At 34.2% G+C, this 19,394-nt stretch overlaps 1 protein-coding gene across 1 annotated transcript; it reads right to left on the minus strand.

The window, feature by feature from the left end:
- Positions 1–88: 88 nt before the first annotated feature.
- LOC125655907 (uncharacterized) lies at positions 89–12,797 on the minus strand. The gene is made up of 3 exons (XM_048886439.2): positions 12,480–12,797; positions 986–1,036; positions 89–719 (listed from the first exon to the last, which is right to left on the minus strand). Exons 2-3 carry the CDS (start codon positions 1,032–1,034, stop codon positions 298–300), a joined length of 471 nt encoding a protein of 156 aa, XP_048742396.1. The 5' UTR covers positions 1,035–1,036; positions 12,480–12,797; the 3' UTR covers positions 89–297.
- Between the last annotated feature and the right edge of the window lie 6,597 nt (positions 12,798–19,394).

Below are 19,394 nucleotides of genomic sequence, written 5' to 3' on the forward strand. Positions count from 1 at the left end.
TATGAAGTTCACCTATATGCCGATTATCTCTAATGAAAGCTAATTTAAAAGTGATATTCATCGACCATGATTGCAACGTTAACATAGCTTTATTTTTACTCGTTTATTCTTATGAAAGTATATAACATACAGAAGAATATAATATGAACGTTTGTCAAGTTGAACATTTTTACTGCATTAGTGTTGTGTAACAACCAAACAAATGTCACTGAATTTTGTGCCGGAGTCTTTGATATCAAACGTTACTTCAACTTGTATATTTCCACTGCTTTATCTCACGAGACCGCACAAATACACTTACTTCCCAATTCCAAGAAAATAAAACATCGGATCAATCGCCACCGTGTTAAATCTATACCCTGCATCCGGAACGGTATTGTAAATCTGGAAGTTTCGTCGCCTCCAAGTTCTCCTCCCACGCATTGGGATCAAAGCTAGTAGTGGTTCTTTTTCATTGCCCTCCTCACTATTGTGTGCATTCCATGGGCTGTTTAGAGTCTTGCGTAACAAAAAGTTAGGTAGGGAGTCTCGAAAGGTCTTGGTTACATCGCTGGGCAATCCTTTCTGTGTTTGTCTTGCATATTCCTCATAAGGCACCAGGGTATTCGCAGAACCCGAAGGGTCATTCTTCCCGTGTTGTATTGTTAACACTAAATTTCGATGATTGTGTCCCTCCTCGTCTTTATTGGCTTCTTTTTGTTTTAGTGGAGAACAGGTCGCTGTTAGTGTAAAATTTAATTTAATATTTTCTCTATGCATCAGATGATAAAAATTTGTAAATTGAATTTTAAGGCTAAACGTGTTTCGTGTTTATTTGAGACAAAGTTTGTCGTAGAACATACCAGGCATCTACATTTTAGATGAAGGTGCAGTACAACTGTGATAAATATTTTGTAGCAGTTTCCGTTAACACCCACAGTGTAACAATAAATATACGCCACTGCTTTAAATTCATTTTCATACAACTGTTCATTCTAATACTTACCGAAGATGGAGAGCAGCATCACAGATACTAACTTCAGAAACCAGACCATTCCTGAAATCATTTCAATAGATTATAGCAAAACGATGAAGTGTACATGTTCGGAAAATCAAATTATGCAAGAAAAGTCCACACCTTTATTTCAATATCTCAAACAGCCATTATTTAAACGAAAAAATTAATCATATTTATAGATATCTAGATAATAAGAATCAAATTAAAACGTAGTATCTGCATTTTCGGAATTGGAGAAAAAAATCTATACTGAGAATGGTAATTTAACAAGTGACATTTGAATCCAATGTTTTTTATTAAGTTGGGTGAGGCACCCGGTGGAAACACTCTCTTGGGGATTTGAAAACATAAGGTCAATTCTTGTATCACGACAAGAGTCAATCAAACTGAAGGTTGTTTGTCCTATTTCTAACTTACGAATATCAATTAGAATGAATTGCAAAATTCAGCAGCACTAAATAAATTACTGTAAAGATCTTTTAGTTATCCGTAGTATGTGATCATCGTTTGTTCGAATTTAACACGATAATGGAAAATAAAACTGTATTTCATGAAATTTTCACGATAGTTCTCATGATTGACAACACGATACTCAATGCTGGGATGGATCTAGGATTATTGGCGAGGGTGTTAAAGGGAGATGTGAATCCATGTCTTAGTTTGTGACACTCCCACGTACGAAAATAGATGATTTTATAGAAATGCTATCTTCGGGGGAAGGGGGGGGGCTCTTATATGACAGCTTGCATCGTAAGATCTTTTCTATTTCCACCAACCCTATTTAAATCATCGCTTCATCTCAACGGTAACACTGAAATTTATAACTTACATCTAGTAAAAAACACATTTATTGCCGTTCAATTAGTTACTATACTGAATAGTCTGCATATTACATATTAATGAGTAGTCTATGTCTTATAGCATATCATTGATCTGGATTCATGACACTTGTATTCATTAGATAGCCTAATAAGTAAAACGAGAGCCCGTTTTGGTTTGTATCAGTATAGAAGGATCACGATGGGCGTTACCAGTGAAAAGGAAAGACACCAGCAGACATGCTATCGAAACCGAATTCAAGACTAAGACATATCTTACCATTAACTAAAGAGAGTTCATCCTCTTTAATAGTGAATTCATCGAATCTGTCATAACTTAAGATGAATAGGCGAAGATAACGTAAAGTGATCAATCTCATAACTCTTATCAAAGGAAATCAAAATTGAGTGTTGGGTAAACACTGACCCCTGGACATATCAGAGGTGGGATCAGGTGCATCGGAGGAGTAAATAGCCCCTGTCGACCGATCACATCCGCCACGAGCCCTACATCTTGATCAGGTACACGGAGTAATCTGTAGTCAAATCAGTGTGTGAGGAACGGCCCAACAATTGATACCAAACACGTCAGATAACATTTGACCCAATTGCAGGTTGTATTGGCAAACTAAAGCCTTAAAACGACAATACAATTACATTCTGACTCTGAACGTGACTGTTGAAACCACCATAACCACAGCCTGTTTGTCAGTAGCCTTCCTCGGTATAAAAAGTGATCATATATAGAACAAGCTCTTGCGTATCGAATCAGTTGAGAGACATCAACACCACGCACAGGTGATGATGCTACATAAATGTTGAAAGTTGACGATGGAGAAGCTGCAGTCATCCCGTTTGTCATAACATTAAGTTGCTAATTAGTTGTTATCTTAGGATTTCTCCTAAAGTTAAGACATGTCAAGACCCGTCTTTAAGATGAACTTAGAAGGTAATTAATTCTGTTTATACTTGAATATGTCAGTGTTATAATTATCCTAATTCAATTACATTCAAAGAATAAATGAAAATAAGAAAGGTAAACAGCGCTAGATTTTCATACTCTCTAGGTAAAAGAAATAAGCATTTGCTATATATTACATACGTATATAAAATCTATGTATCGAACCCGATGTTTATCTATCTAACCTTGGGGTGTCATATACACGCTAAACTTTTCCAATATGCATAATATTTCATTTTATTTGTTATACTTTTTAAGATAAGGGTGCATCATTGATTGAAATTCATGAAACAATTAAATTTGTGATATCGATTACTTGCTATATGATTATATAATTATAGACTATGATTTATTTTAATTCTTAAAAAAAAAACTATCTTAAGAATCTTCCAAGTCTATCGTAGTAAGGGTAACCTCAAGAGAGCCTTTATATCAACCTTAAGGTTTGTCCATTCCCAGTATCGTTCTAAGAGTTTTCTTATGTCAAATTTTCTTTAGACACTTTCGAAATCATGCCTGCTGATATCACCTGTGGTATTTCTGGGGGTCCGTGTTTGCCTTGCTATCAATTATGTATTCTTTATGAAAAGTGAAGATAACAAACAAAGATCAATCTCACCAATCCCATGAAGAAAATACAATTAAGAGAAGGACAAACACGGATATCTGGACATACCAGAGGTGGGATAAGGGGCCCGGTTTACAAAACAGTTTTCGACAGCGTCGCAAGTCTTGATAGATAGATAGATTTGACATCAAAATGATACGATCTCAAGCAATCTGATGAATGTATTTATTTCTTCACTGTCAGTTATCGCAAACATTGTAGCCCATCCCGATAATCCACACAAAAGGATAAAGAGTACACTGGTATGTTGAAACACACATCAGGCACTCAGATGTATGGCTCACGGCGGGTGTGACCGGTCAACATGGGGCGCCCGATTCCACCTCTGGTATGTCTAGGGGTCCATCTTTGCCAAACTCTTTATGTCGTATTCTTTAAGGGATTTATGAGATTGATCACTGTTCGTTATCTTCACTCGATCATTTACAGAATAAGTCTAACATCATGATATGAAACTAATTGAACACATTGGCAGCCTATTTTTTGTATCCCCGTTCAAGTATTAATGCGATAATCAATTACTATTATCAACCGATATGCGTAAAGACTACATTTCGCAATATATGATTGCCAAATGGCGAAAATTGAACGATTGCGTGATGATTCATCAGCGGAAATTACGTTGCAATGTTGGAATTTAATGCTGAATTTGTTGATCAAATAATTCATCTCAAGATTACAATGATACAAGTCCCAAACCTCGAGGGGTAGGAAAGAGATATTGATAAAGCTTCAGAATTGCTCTATATTTCCCATATGCTTGCACAGGAAATTGTACACAAATTGAAATCGTGATTCTGCTATGAGACCCAATTTATGATTCTTACCTTAGAAAACATCGACTCTGTCTGATGTTCCCGAGATGATTATTTCACCTTTTAGTGAAACATTTACATTTATTTAGTTTTATATTTTGATGAATTGAAACAGGTTTAAAGTGACATTTCTGTTGTATAATTGTCACTTAGTGTGAATAAATACCGATTCTGGTAATACAGTTGGAGAGGTTTTCTAAGTTGCTAGAACTTGTAACCAATCCCTTTATATATTTATACAATAAAATATGTTCAAATAAAATTATAAAAAAAACTAGTTGAATGGTGGCATCAATTGAATTATTATAATTTATAAGCGACAAACATAGCCCCCCCCCCCCCCTCCCTCATAGATAACTTAAGTATGAAATCGTACACGTTTTTATTTCAAGTGTTACAATAGTTTATTTAGTACATAGTAAATGGAATTATCGATATATCTTATTGGTCAGATTGATACTTTTATAGTAAGTAAACATATTTCAGGTTCCTCGTCATAATTTTCTAGTTTCGTTATTCAAAGTATCAACATATTTACTATAGTAATTAGAAAATAAAATTCTCTGATACACTGCAGTTCATTCTAGTAATGTTTGTTAAAAGCATCAAAACATAACATACTTTAGAGATTTTTTAAAAGCAACTTAAGTGGAAAGGGCGAAATGAACGCAATGTTTCAAATATTCCTTAATGGCAGCAAAATCCTCCAATTGTCATCGCAATGATAGTGTGAGTAATGAAGTGGATTAAGAACCATATGGTAGTCCCTGTTGGTTTGCGTTATAGGTCACAAGGAGTGCCTTACATTGTATTGTAGATTAGCTCAGACGTTCAGCAGACAAAATACACAGTAGCTGACCACATTTAGTTCTCTGTGGTAAATGCCCCGGGGTTCCCAAATTCTCGTTATTTAAGCATCACTCACGAATTAATATTCATAGTTTCAGTTAAGAAATAAAATTGCGTATTTAAATTTGTAACACTGTAAATATGGAAATTTATGCGTGGGGTTATTTACGTTAAATGCGAATTAAAAGGTTTTCGTGTAACTTACCCATACACGTACACAAACTGTTCCCGTACTTAGGTAATCTACTTAATGATACTGACATAGCCTAAAGCGTGTAGATTGCTAGGGACATGCACGAAATTAACAAACCGCAGATATACTCACGTTAATGATACTGACATAGCCCGAAGCGTGTAGATTGCTAGGGAAATACACGAAATTAACAAACCGCAGATATACTCACGTTAATGATACTGACATAGCCCAAAGCGTGTAGATTGCTAGGGAAATACACGAAATTAACAACCCACAGATATACTCACGTTTCCAGTACCAGGCTCATGGTTTTTCATCAAAATGACTGAGGATTTTGTTATAACGACTAGTTATTTCGTTGTAACTCGATACCGCTGTAAGTATATCATTATAACGAGAAATTATGTCGTTACAGCGAGCTAACCCTAATCATTTATAAATGAAAGGTGGAGATAATGAACAGTGATCAATCTCATAACTCCTGTAAGCTATTCAAAATAGAGAGTTTGGCAAACATGGACCCATCGATACACCAGGAGTGGGATCAAGTGCCAAGGATGAGTAAGTATCTCCTGTCGAGCGGTCACACAATATCTTGATCAGGTAAACGGAGTAATCCCAAATATCCAGAACACAATCAGTTCATTATTTATTTGTGCAATCGTGTTGAAACTAGAATGATTGATAAGGTTATAAGTGCTTCTCTGTCGTACCCGAATACACTAACTCACAATCAGAAAACACGAACTTGTTGAAAGAAAACACTAACTCGTTATAAAGAAACTAACTTGTTTATCAGAATACACTAATTCTTTATAAGGACACACTAACTCGATAAAAAGAAACACTAACTCGATATCAAGACACATTAACTCGTTAAAAAGAAACACTAACTCGTTATAAAGAAACACTAACTTGTTCTCAGGAAACACTAACTTATTCTCAGGAAATACTAACTCGATATAAAGAAACACTAACTCGTTATAAAGAAACACTAACTCGTTATAAAGAAACGCTAATTTGTTGTAAAGAAACACTAACTCGTTATAAAAAAAACACTAGCTCGTTCTCAGAAAACACTAACTCGTTATAAAGAAACGCTAACTCGTTCTAAGGAAACACTAACTCGATATCAAGACACATTAACTCGCTATAAAAGAAACACTAACTTGTTATAAAAGAAACATTAACTCGATATAAAGAAACACTAACTTGTTATAAAGAAACACTAACTTGTTTATCAGAAAATACTAACTTTTTATAATGACACACTAACTCGTTAAAAAAACACTTACTCGTTATAAAGAAATACTAACTCGTTATAAAGAAACGCTAACTCATAATCAGAAAACACTAAGTCGTTCTCAGAAAACACTAACTAATTCTCAGAAAACACTAACCGTTATAAGGAAATACTAACTCGCTATAAGGAAATACTAGCTCATTATAAGGAAACACCGACTCGCTATAAGGAAGTACTAAATCGCTATACGGAAACACTAACTCGCTATAAGGAAATACTAAATCGCTATAACGAAATACTAACTCGTTATAAGGAAATACTATCTCATTATAAAAAAACACTAAATCGCTATAACGAAATACTAATTCTTTATAAGGAAATACTAGCTCATTCTAAGGAAACACCAACTTGCTATAAGGAAACACTAATTCGCTATAAGGAAACACTAATTCGCTATAAGGAAACACTAAATCGCTATAAGGAAACACTAATCGCTATAAGGAAACACTAAATGGCTATAAGGAAAAACCAACTCGCTATAAGGTAACACTAACTCGCTATAAGGAAACACTAAATCGCTATAAGGAAACACTAATCTATACAAGAAAACACTAAATCGCTATACTGCGATGTTGTTTTAATGAGTTGATACAGTGTACACCTTTATGACCGGCACAGCGTCTTGAGATTAAAGATAATTTAGTTGTTACTCGAAAGATTAAATCGTTTGTATATCATAACGGGATAACAGAGCAGTTATTGTGTTTTATGTGATGATAACTCGTAATAACGAGATAACCAAGTCGTTATTGTGTGTTAATGACTCGTTAAAAGGAGATAATCAAGTCATTGAAACGAGACACTTTGTTGCTAAAATGGAATTTTAGTACAGAATAGCTAAATCCCTTTCTCGTTTTTACGATATACTCAACTCGTGTTACGCGATCATTTATATATTCTTTAATTTCGTTTAGCTTAATGTGATAGAAGGTTGAAGCGAAAAAATCATACGTTTCCCAATATTTTTTTTTGAATCGCTTGTGTTTGAAGATACAAACACGTTATGGAATTGTTTCTCACGATATCCAGGTACATATCCTATTTCTTGCTAATCACACTTCTCCATCACAGAACAGCTCAATTTTTGTAATTACGTATTGCGCAATAAAGTCATCCAAAGTAGGTGGCTTAGGTGTATGGAAGTACTTATTAAAAATTGCTAATCAACGCCCAACATTAATTTAAAAACAAGCCATGAATATTTTAGAAATGTCAAATATTTTAAATTCTGAAGAATTCACGCAAAGTTTCTTTTTGAAAAACAAAGTAGCAATGAATACTTTATAAAACTAAAATCATCAGGGAATATATCTTTTCTTTTCATTTGAAGTTGTAATGGAAACTTTCATTTCAAAGTACAACGTTTTAACAAAAGGTTAGATTTCGAAATTATGAGAGGTAAATATTCAGCTTGAAAGAAAAATCAGTATTGCTTTTAAGATTTTTACAGGTTTCAACATCTAGTTTAAAGTCAGCATTTTGCACATTCTGTGGTGGTTATAATGGTCTAGTCTGCCAATACAACCTAGCATTGGGTCAAATGCTGTCTGATATGTTGCACACCGATTGTTAGGCTCTTCTTGACACACTTTTTTGACTACGTATGACTCCGTTTACCTGATCATTACATAGGTCTCACAGCGGATCTGACTGGTCAACAGAGGATGCTTATTCCTCCTAGGCACCTGATCGAACCTCTCGTATATCCAGGGGTCCGTGTTTGCCCAAATCTCTTATTTTGTATTTATTATAGGAGTTATGAGATTGATCTGTTTGTTATTTTTTCCTTCCAAAAATGAATCATCATATTTTCTTTTATCATAATGACTCATTTTAATTCAAAATGTTTTAATAGTTTCTCAGAATTCCACAGAAAGAATCCACAATCTATATTGTACTACCGCTCAAATGAAGCTAATAGTAGCGGTTTCTTTGTCGAAAAAGCATAGCTTAGTTAGCCTCGAGGAATGGTGGTATAAAGTCCTGAAAAGTAATACGTTTTCATGCTGTTGATTTTGGGAATTTTTCAAATTTATTAAACAAATTAGAGGTTTTGAGATTCCACATTTGATTGCACCATTTCCCGCATATCTTAGCACAAAAATCGGAAATGCCTCCTCCACAGCCAATAATATTTTCAAGAAGTGAAGACAGAAGTTTGGTAGAATCTGTACTGGATTATGCAATGTGTCCTGGTGTGTAAGGATCGTTGTGAATCTTTGGAATGCAACATAGGTACGATTACTCTAATTTATTGAGAGTATGATTTCGATGAAATTCGTATTTTGAAAGGGAAGTCTGATTATAAGTTGGGTTACAAAAATGAAAGATGAAGATAACGAACAGTGACCAATCTGAAAACTCCCAAAAAGCAATACAAAATAAAAAGTTGGGCAAACACGGACCCTGAATATACCAGATGTGGGATAAGGTGCCTAGGAGGAGTAAGCATCCCCTGTCGACCAGTCACATTCCACTGTGAGCCTTATATCTTGATCAGGTAAAAGGAGTAATCCGGAGTCAAAATCAGTTTGCCAAAAGCAGCCTAACAATTATTATGAAACGCACCAGAAAGCATTTGACCCAATGATAGGTTGTACTGGCAAACTAGATCGTTATAACGATAATAGAATTTGCTATATACTGACTTTGAATGCGACTGTTGAAACCCCTGTTATATTAACTTGCTTGTGAGTATCCTGCCTCGATTTAAAAAAAACCCTGATAATACGCAGAACAAGCTCAATATTGCGTATTCCATCAGTTGAGGAATAGAAACACCATATACTGGTGATAATGGAATGTTGTCATTTTTAAAATATCTAGCTGTTCAAATCAATTATATTACCGCGTTAAATGATTATATATGACATAGGAAAATTAAATTGAGGGTCTAGGTTTGCTCAACTGGAAATATATTTCTACCCACTTTTGGTTTGCATATTAGAAGGGTAACAAAACTCTGATATATAAAATTGTTAATATGCAGTTATGTTAATTTGACTCTTCAAACCAAAATAAATATTTATTCAGCTTTTCATCAATGCGTAGATGGAACTTGTAGATTCGTCTAATTATTGCACATTTTACCTGTTAATTATATTCTTGTATGACCTATTGGAATATTTTATGAGAGGGACTTGTGCATCGTTAGAACTTGTTCCCGATCCTTTTGATATGATCAATAGAATATGTTCATAGCAAAACAAAACAAAAGTCTTATAATTATAAATGGCAAGATTAAGTGTTCAGTTTTAAAGATGATATTTACAACAACAAAAAAAGATCGATGGGGTAAAATAAGGAAAAAACAGAGTTACATATTCTTTTCAGCGATGCAGATATCTATACATACTGGTATAATTATTGAAAATAATTCTCCTTCTCTCATTCCATATCTCTCACTCCCCGAATATATGCACAAATTGACAAGATGGTTAAAAATGAATTCAACTTCTCTGTCATGCACAGCTCTTGTTGATCTGTTAAGTATGACGATGAAATGAAAATCCATATATGAAAGAGTGAGGATAACGAACATTGATCAATCTCAAAGATTACCGTAAAGAGTAGTGCAAACATGGATCACATGATACACCAGAGGTGGGATCAGTGCCTAGGAGGAGTAAGCATCCAAAATATGATACTCTAAAATATTGTTATTGATATATTTGAAATTAGCAGGTGTGTTAAAACAAAGCGTGAGTTGTGATGCAAGTGATATAATAATTCTCCAAAATGTAGCAGTTTTCAACCAAAATGATTGTAGTTTTGCCTGTTCATTTATGGATGCTATTTCATTCAATTTATTGTACATTTTACGTAGAAATTGAATGATTAAAGTATCTATGAAAACCGTGAAGGTAATGAGCAACGATTAATCGCATCAATACACAACTAAGAGTAGGACACACATGGCATGATTTTGACTACGGATAACTCCGTTTACCTGATCAGGATATAGGGCTCACGGTGGGTGTGATTGGTCAAAAGGTGATGCTTACTCCTCCTAGGCACTTGATCCCACACCTGGTGTGTCCGTTCGTGTTTGCCCAACTCTCTATTTTGTATTGCTTGTGGGAGTTATGAGATTGATCACTGTTCGTTATCTTCGTCTTTCATGACACGCACGGGTCCCTCGAAACACAAGATACAGAAGACCCCACGTGAGATCAGGTGCCTTGGAGGAATTAGCATTCCCTGTTGACCGGTCACACTCGCCGTGAGCCCTATATCTTGATCAGGTAAACGGAGTGATCCGTAGTCAAAATCAGTTGACCGGACACATCAGTTATCAGGCTGATCAGATGAAAGTTCTGTTGATTCATCATGGAATTACATTGAAATTTATAAGAGCAAAGTACTCGCATAATAAGAAAATCATGCATGAAGGATATAATTTGTAAAACGAGACTTGCATTCAGCCGAGGCATTGATATACCTAGAAATGTTAAGACGCTATACAGAACATATAAACATATGTTTGCGTATCCAATAATCTTGTACTTTTTATTGAGCTTTGCTAGGAAAGAATAGCAAATGGAGTCCAATGCCACACAGAATACTTATCATTTTATACCGATATCTATATGCAACGGAGTACGAGAGAAGACACATTTCTCTCTTCTTTTGATATGAATTAAGATCGAATGCTGTCTGACCTGTTTTATACCAACTGCTAGACCTTTCTTTACATACTGATTTTGGCTACGGATTACTCCGTTTATCTGATCAAGATGTAGGACTTGCAGCAGGTGTGACCGGTCAAGAGAGGATGCTTACTACTCCAGGGATCGGTGTTTGACCATTTCTTAATTTTGTATTCTTTATAGGAGTTATGAGATCACTGTTCGTTATCTTCACTTGATCATCAAATGTGTCATTTCGCGAAATACTTTTTGTTGGGGAATTTCATTTTCGCAGCAGTAAACATCTGTAATTGGCATGTCATCAGACGTACAACAGATTCCAATCGTAAGAGTTCACCATGTAAAACTTATACAGTACCAATTTTGATGCACCAGATGCGCATTTCGACAAATAATGTCTCTTCAGTGATGCTCAACCAAAATGTTTGAAATCCGAAATAACTATGAAGTTTTAGAGCTAAATTTCTGGTTTTGATCAACTCATTTGCCAAGGACATTTTATGTATAACAACATATTTGAAGCACTCCCTCTAGTTTTACGTTTGCACCTGTTCTTATGATAACACAATGTCCACTTACAGCCCGAGACCATGGTGAACAATGCCCTATAATCATTTTGTAACATTTATTTCAGATTTCGTCTTTTACTGACATACAATCGAATAAGTGCAAATAATCTGATGGTTGTAGGTTTTCTAATTCCGTATAATATTTTCATAAAACGGAACCAGTGAGATTACTATATATTTTTTTTAATTTAAAAAATCACCTTTGTTCGTTGCAAAATTTCAATAGATGAAATTAAATGCAGAAATTCTCTGGTAAGAATATTTTTATTTTCAAAATCAGTATTGTGAGCACATGATTTGGTTTTTAATATTTAGTAAATTGATAAATATTGGTGTAGTATATTTCACAACATCTGGAATGTCTCACTCTTTTCGAAACTTTTTTCAATGACGATCCGGTTTATGCAAATAATAATGATAATAAACTTTTTTAAAAATACTCAAACAAGTAAACACAATTGATGGTCGAAACAAAGTTCTTAAAACATTCATTAGAAAGCAACGACGAATGTAATCAAATCCCTGTATCCATCGATAAATTGAATATAGTGTATTACTGTGCAATACTACCCAACCAGTTTGAAACATTAAAATGTTGTATTGCAGGTAATTTTGATATCAAAACCATTATGCTTGCGTTGCAAGACATCTGTAAATAAATAAAACAAATCATTATATTTTCACCAATACTCACCTTTTATTTATTTACGTCCGTCTCTCACGTTAAATGTTTTGAATGAATTGATGGGAATCATCGGCAACGGATTTCTTGTCGACTTTTATACATGTACACATATTCCAGTCAGACTGTGGGTGTATACATTAGGGAAAACAGCAGAGCATTGATAAGTCTAAACTAATGGAGCAGATAGGCTTACATCTAAGGTGCACTCCATAGCATTATATTACACGGCACGTACGAGAGTCTGACGAGGGTCGAACCGCGACTGGGATCTAATCCTAAGTGTAATTAATTTGTAGTCATTTTCATTATTAGTCAATGCTTTCAAGTAAATGATTTATATGATACACTGGACATTCTGTTAACGACTGATGAACATTAGGTCCAGTTTCTAACAGAAATATTAACTTATTTTTTGCATCATTATAAACATTCAATAATGCTTGTAATTATTCCAATTATCTATTTAATATAAACAAATAATGTTATCTTTATTCTTCTAATTGACATAATTCTATGTTTCAATGGATTATACCTGAGACATTATATGCTGTGTGAGCTGTGTGTATTTCATTATGATTATTATTTTAATACGCCCTGAAAGTGACGTTTATTCTTATCTAGCATATTTATGGTATCTTGTGTTTTCATGTTTTATATGTACAATGAGGACAGGTACAGCTTTTAATGTTTTATTTATTTTCTATGTATTATGTGTATAACATTCTGTTGTAAGGTATATATGCATTGTAAAGCACCTTTGAGCGTACATAGTGTATGAAAAGGGTGCTATATAAATATGGTATCATTATTTATTATTATTATTATAAAGGGATCAATAGAACTGACTCAATAGTCAGTTTTTAAATCGGGATAAGCTGCTGACAAACAGGTTGATGGTACAGGGATTTCAACAGTCTCGATTAAAGTCAGCATTTCGCAAATTCTATGGTCGTTATAACGATCTAGTTCGTCAATACAACCTCGCATTGGGTCAAATGCTGTCTGACGTGTTTCATACTGATTGTTAAGCCGTTCTTGGGACACTGATTTTGACTGCAGATAACTCCGTTTACCTGATCAGGATATGGGGCTCACGGCGGGTGTGACCGGTCAACAGGGGATGCTTACTCCTCCTAGGCATCTGATCCCACCTCTGGTGTGTCCAGGGGTCCGTGTTTGCCCAACTATCTATTTTGTATTGCTTGTAGGAGTTATGAGATTGATCACTGTTCGTTATCTTCACCTTGCATTAGAACTATCTTAATGACTTTTTTGAAGCTATGCTTTCAACATTGTTAAATGTAATATATGAATCGTCACAGTCATCTGCACATATATTACATTGATATGCATCATTTAACCAAATTGGATAGGATGTTTTGGTATAACACTACCTGAGAGGGTGCATGTACGAATAGGTATAGACGGGAGCTTTAAGTGGGAAGGGATTTTGATCATGATGTAGTCTATGAAAGGTGAAGATAAAGACTTTTTCACTCTTTCATGATTTTTTGCAGTAATACTATATATAGAAATGTACAAGATTCCCCTGATTTTTCTATGAACATTCCCTATTTATCCTGATAATTGATTATAATTTTCATTCATATGTCGATTTGATATACCCCTGTGAACTCGAAATAAAAGACACAACAGAGTCGTCCATTTCCGCTTCATACTTAGATATTTTATTGAAAATATATTTTAACGGCAAACTAACAACTCAAATCTGATAAAAGCGATGATTTCAGCTCTTTCTATTGTCAACTTCCTATATTTATGTATCAATATTCCATTATTACCAGCATATGCTATTTATAAATCTCAATTGATTCAATACACAAGATTTTGTTCTGCGTATTATCAGTTTTTAAATCGAGGCAGACTATTACCAGGTTGATGGTGCAGGGGTTTCAACAGTCTTGTCGAAAGTTAACATTTCGCCAATTCTATGGTCGTTATAACGATCTACTTTGCCAATACAATCTACCATTGGGTTTAATGCTATTTGTCGTGTTTCATACCCATTGTTAGGTCGTTCATGGCACACTGAATTTGACTACGGATGACTTCGTTTACATGATCAATATATATTGCTCACGGTGGGTGTGACCGGTCGACAGGGGATGCTAACTCCTCCTAGGCACCTGATCTACCTCTGATATATCCATGGGTCTGTGTTTGCCCAACTCATAATTTTGTATTCCTTCTAAGATATGATATTGATTACTGTTCGTCATATTAACTTTTTCATGCATGATAAGGAATAAAGAATAGCGATTTATTTTATTAGATAAGTCATAATAATGTTAACATTTTGTACTATTTACCATCTAACGATAAATCAAAGACTACGCGGTTTTAACATCAAAGAAAACTGCTTATTTGATAAAAAGGAAATATTCATATCTTGCGATCCGTCATCCAAAATATAACTTAGGTAAACACTAATCTGATTCTTCGCACAAATACTCTACAGTTGATATTGAAAGATGCTAGAGTTCTTCTTTGACAATATCTTCTTAGTCGTTGGTGATCAGGTCTTCCAACAGTCTTTTTGAATTTCCATGGGCACGAATTGTGCTCCTTTAATACATGACCTATATTTGTAATTTTTTTTAAAGCAGATTTTTTCTAAAGCTTTTACATTAAAAGGAACGCTTGTTGTGACCTACAACTCGATATTTAGATATATTGACAGCATTTTATTTGTTAACCATATTCCATTTCATTCATATTTCGATTCATTGTATCTCAATGAACTCGAAATAAAAGAGATTACCGTGTACCCCTGATTCCCTTCATATTTGGATATTTTACAGAACAAAGAAGCTGAAGTTAAACTTACAACTCAACATTACGACAAACGGAATGATTTCAGCTTTTCGATCGTCAACTTATCATATATATGTAGCAATATTCCATTATCACATGCATTTGGTGTTATTGTCTCTCAGCTGATTTATACACAAAAACTTGCTCTATGTATGATGAAGTTAACAAATTCCGACAGGGCAATAACAAATACATTGTTGTAGCAAGGGTCTCTTAAGTGTCGTTGAAATTCAGCATTTCGCAAATTATATGGTCGTTACAATGTTCTCATTTGCAAATATAACCTTTCATTGCGTCGAATATTGTCTGCATGTTTCATACCAATTGTTAGATCGTTATTTGCACACTGATTTTAACTACGGAGTTTAGTTGATCAAGGTTTAAGAACAAGGCGGGTGCGATCAACAGATGATGCTTATTTCTGATAAGCAACTGATCGTACCTCTGGTGTGTCCAGGGTTCCGTGTTTTTCCTGCTCTCTGACATTTATCGAGGTTCGTTACCTTTTTCATTTGAATGCATCTCAAAGCACTAAAATGAAATATCCAGTTCTTTAAATATTACATATACAATTTGTATACATTTAATTAGGGCTATCTAAAAATATTCAATTAAAAAAGTCAGGACCACTAAAAAAAATACACACCGTACGTAATGACAGCAGGCAGCCAAACTCTACATATATTTGAAAAAAAGTTAAATGTTTATATTTTGTATTCTATAATCATCCAAGTCAATATCCGGGAAGAAGACCATCCTAGCTTGTTATCACAAAATAGCAACGCTTTTATCTGGTCACACACCGTTATCATTTTGATCTGCTAATGACTAAACAGAACGGTAAGCGACATTCAAATTACGGGTGTCTGCATTCACAATATGTCGTACTTATTAATTATGAGATTGATCACTGTTCGTTATCTTCACCTTGCATGAAAATAACTGATGTGAAAACTTACTAAATATGTCTAAGGACGACAGATCCAATTCGAAATTTTGCACTTCTGCGCAGAAAGCCGCGTACATCGCTATTTACAGTTTCCGTACATTGTGACGTCACTGCAATTGTTCCATTACATTATGAACATGCGAAATTTACGGACTGAACTTGAGACTGTATATTTCTTTCATTATACAAGTCATATTTAATCCATATTTCATATAAATTCTTCAATGAAGTCAATTTATAGAATTTCTGTAACTTTTGTATCTATGAATCCGTGACTTAAAAAAAGATATGTCCGTGATTCTTCTGTGTTTTTGTGTAATTTCTGGGATTCCGTAATTGTCCGTGTTTGACAACTTCCCGAGCATATGCCATGAATCAAACTGTCATAGGTATGCACAACGAAGTAAAAAACAATCTAGATTATTTTGTTATTGATCTTTTACTTCTGAATATAGTTTATATCATGGATATTCTTATTAATAGTAATTTCTGTATTACTCTATAAACAACTAACGATTTACGGCATCCACCAGAAGCGTATTACTCAAAAACCGACAATAATGTCTGTTTACAACCAACCGAGGAAAAGAGGGTAGAATTATATTTTGAAATCTTTCGATCATTCATCAAAACGACACGGAAAAATGACTAAAACCCGTATCAATCAACAATAACCGAAGAACAGATTCGGGGCCGGGGGATAGTTTCTATCTCGGCTGACAATAAACACGCTATCGCCCCTACCCATTGGATAGATATTTTATTACTATACCAACGCAGAATAATTCCTCTTTCACAACAAGCAAATCGTTCCGTCATAATGTTGGGAATAGCTGCTATAGTTGTGACGTTGAATACGCTGCTGGGCTTTGTATTTGACGTCACAATACCGAATTGGGCGGAAAATCGATGCTACCTTTCAATAGTTTGAAGACTATCAACCTAGCGCAGATCCTAACGTCCGTGTTTGCCCAACTATCTATTTTGTATTGCTTGTAGGAGTTATGAGATCACTGTTCGTTATCTTCACCTTGCATAGAACCGATCACACGGCAGAGGCACTTGTATTTTCGCGAAAATAATTGGCTTATCGTCATCTTTTGATATCGAGAAAAATAGACTGAGGTAGGCTAATGCTTTATTTATATTGTCTTAGATTGCAATTGTCAATCCACCGTTACCACGCATTACATACACATGAATATATGCATTTACATTCAATACAAGTACAAGAAGTGTCAGAATTCCTTCATTAAAGTAAATTTATGGTACTTTTAAGCTTAACTCATAAAACTGTTTTAGGAAATAAAGGTCCATTTTGTTTCTGAGAGTGTTCATTAGAAAAATCTTTTAAATGATGATGGCACTTGAAATATATGTTAGATCCTATCTTGAAACTGTCCGATAAGTCATGTACTTGGGCTCTTATCAATATAAAATATGTATGCTTTAATTGAAACATTTAATTTTAAAAAAAAATTATTTAGAAAGGTTAAAGATTATGAAAATGAAAACTATATGTGCACATTACATATATATAAATCCGTTGTCTTAAGCTGCACACTGAGCTCTAGGCCTCTATCGGATTTATTGAATTGGGGACAGTTCATACATTACACATTTTGACAGCACCCCTGGAATATTATGCAATGACTCAGTATTTACATACATGTATAATTGGTGAACTTTTTCCTAAACCATATAATTATTTAGTATAAAGGAAAAGTATGAAACTACAAGTAGAAACCCTATCCATTTTCTTATTTAATGACATTTTCCTTGAAAACTGGCCAAAAATCGTCCTTTGTGATGCTCGCCATAAATAAATTGCCAATGACCATACTTTTTTTTCTTACAATTCGTAAGATTATTGTCTTTTTAAAATAATTCTTTAAATTGGATTAAAACTCTTTTGTAGATTTTTTTTTTTAAATTTTTTACTTTTATATTGCACAGTGGAAATTTATTTCCCTATATTTCCTTTGAAATTACGACCACTTCATAGCCAACTTTTGAAACGCCCCCTGCTGAAAATCAAATACGATTTTCATTTGTTTTTTCCCCATTGATTTTAACTCATTAATGCATGGTTTACCTTATATCAAGATTTGAATAAAATTTCTATTGTAGAAACGAATTAGGTCCGTCACTCTTAATTTCAATCAATAGTATAAACCAGAATCCACATTTTCATTTTCGGAACTACTCTACAATGCTTCTCAGTTACACACTCTACAATGCTTCTCAGTTACACACTCTACAATGCTTCTCAGTTACACACTCTACAATGCTTCTCAGTTACACACTCTACAATGCTTCTCAGTTACATACTTTTTATTTCATTTGAACAAACCGATATTAACTCACGATCGAGTAAGTGTGATATGTATAGCAATTCAATAAAAATATTTTCATGTATATGGTGTTCAATCTATTACTGACCTGTAGATTAAAGCGATTAAAGAGTGATATTTATAGCAACTCAATAAAATTGTATTCACGTATAGGGTGCAATCTTCAATCTATTAATAACCTGTAGATTAAAGTATATGCCACAAATCTCTTTACAATATAACAATACACGCATTGCAAACACTAGTGCAAAAATGGCAATGTTTGGATCAGCTCGTGCTGTTGAGCAGACGTATCATCACATAGATAGGTAATCACATAAACATAAGATGGTGACAGGACACAATTAATCAGACAGTGTGGTTTATGTTTTCTTCACAATTTACACCTCGCTAAAATTGTTCGAGATTGACCTTCCAAAAAATGTTGTCCGGATACTCCGGATTAGTGATGAATTTTTCCATGCATTGTAACGTTTTGTATTAAACGTGATCGCCCCGATCCTGGACGCAAATTACCGGTGTAACAACGATATTTAAAGTGTAGTAAATATTTAAGTACAGTGTATTTCAGTCCGTGAACGTGATGGGACTTTTAAACAATACAGAAAGACGTAATAGTATTCATGAACACTGTTCATAGAATAACAAATATACACGATTTATATAGTTTTACTTCAATCATCTTATTTACTGAAGAAGTAAAAACCACAACTTGAAGATCACCCAAGTCCGAAAAATAAAATTTTACTTCGAAAGTTTTATCAGTTGAAATATATTAAATATCCA

This window comes from Ostrea edulis, chromosome 7 (genome assembly GCF_947568905.1).
Source record: "Ostrea edulis chromosome 7, xbOstEdul1.1, whole genome shotgun sequence".
Lineage (NCBI taxonomy): Eukaryota > Metazoa > Mollusca > Bivalvia > Ostreida > Ostreidae > Ostrea > Ostrea edulis.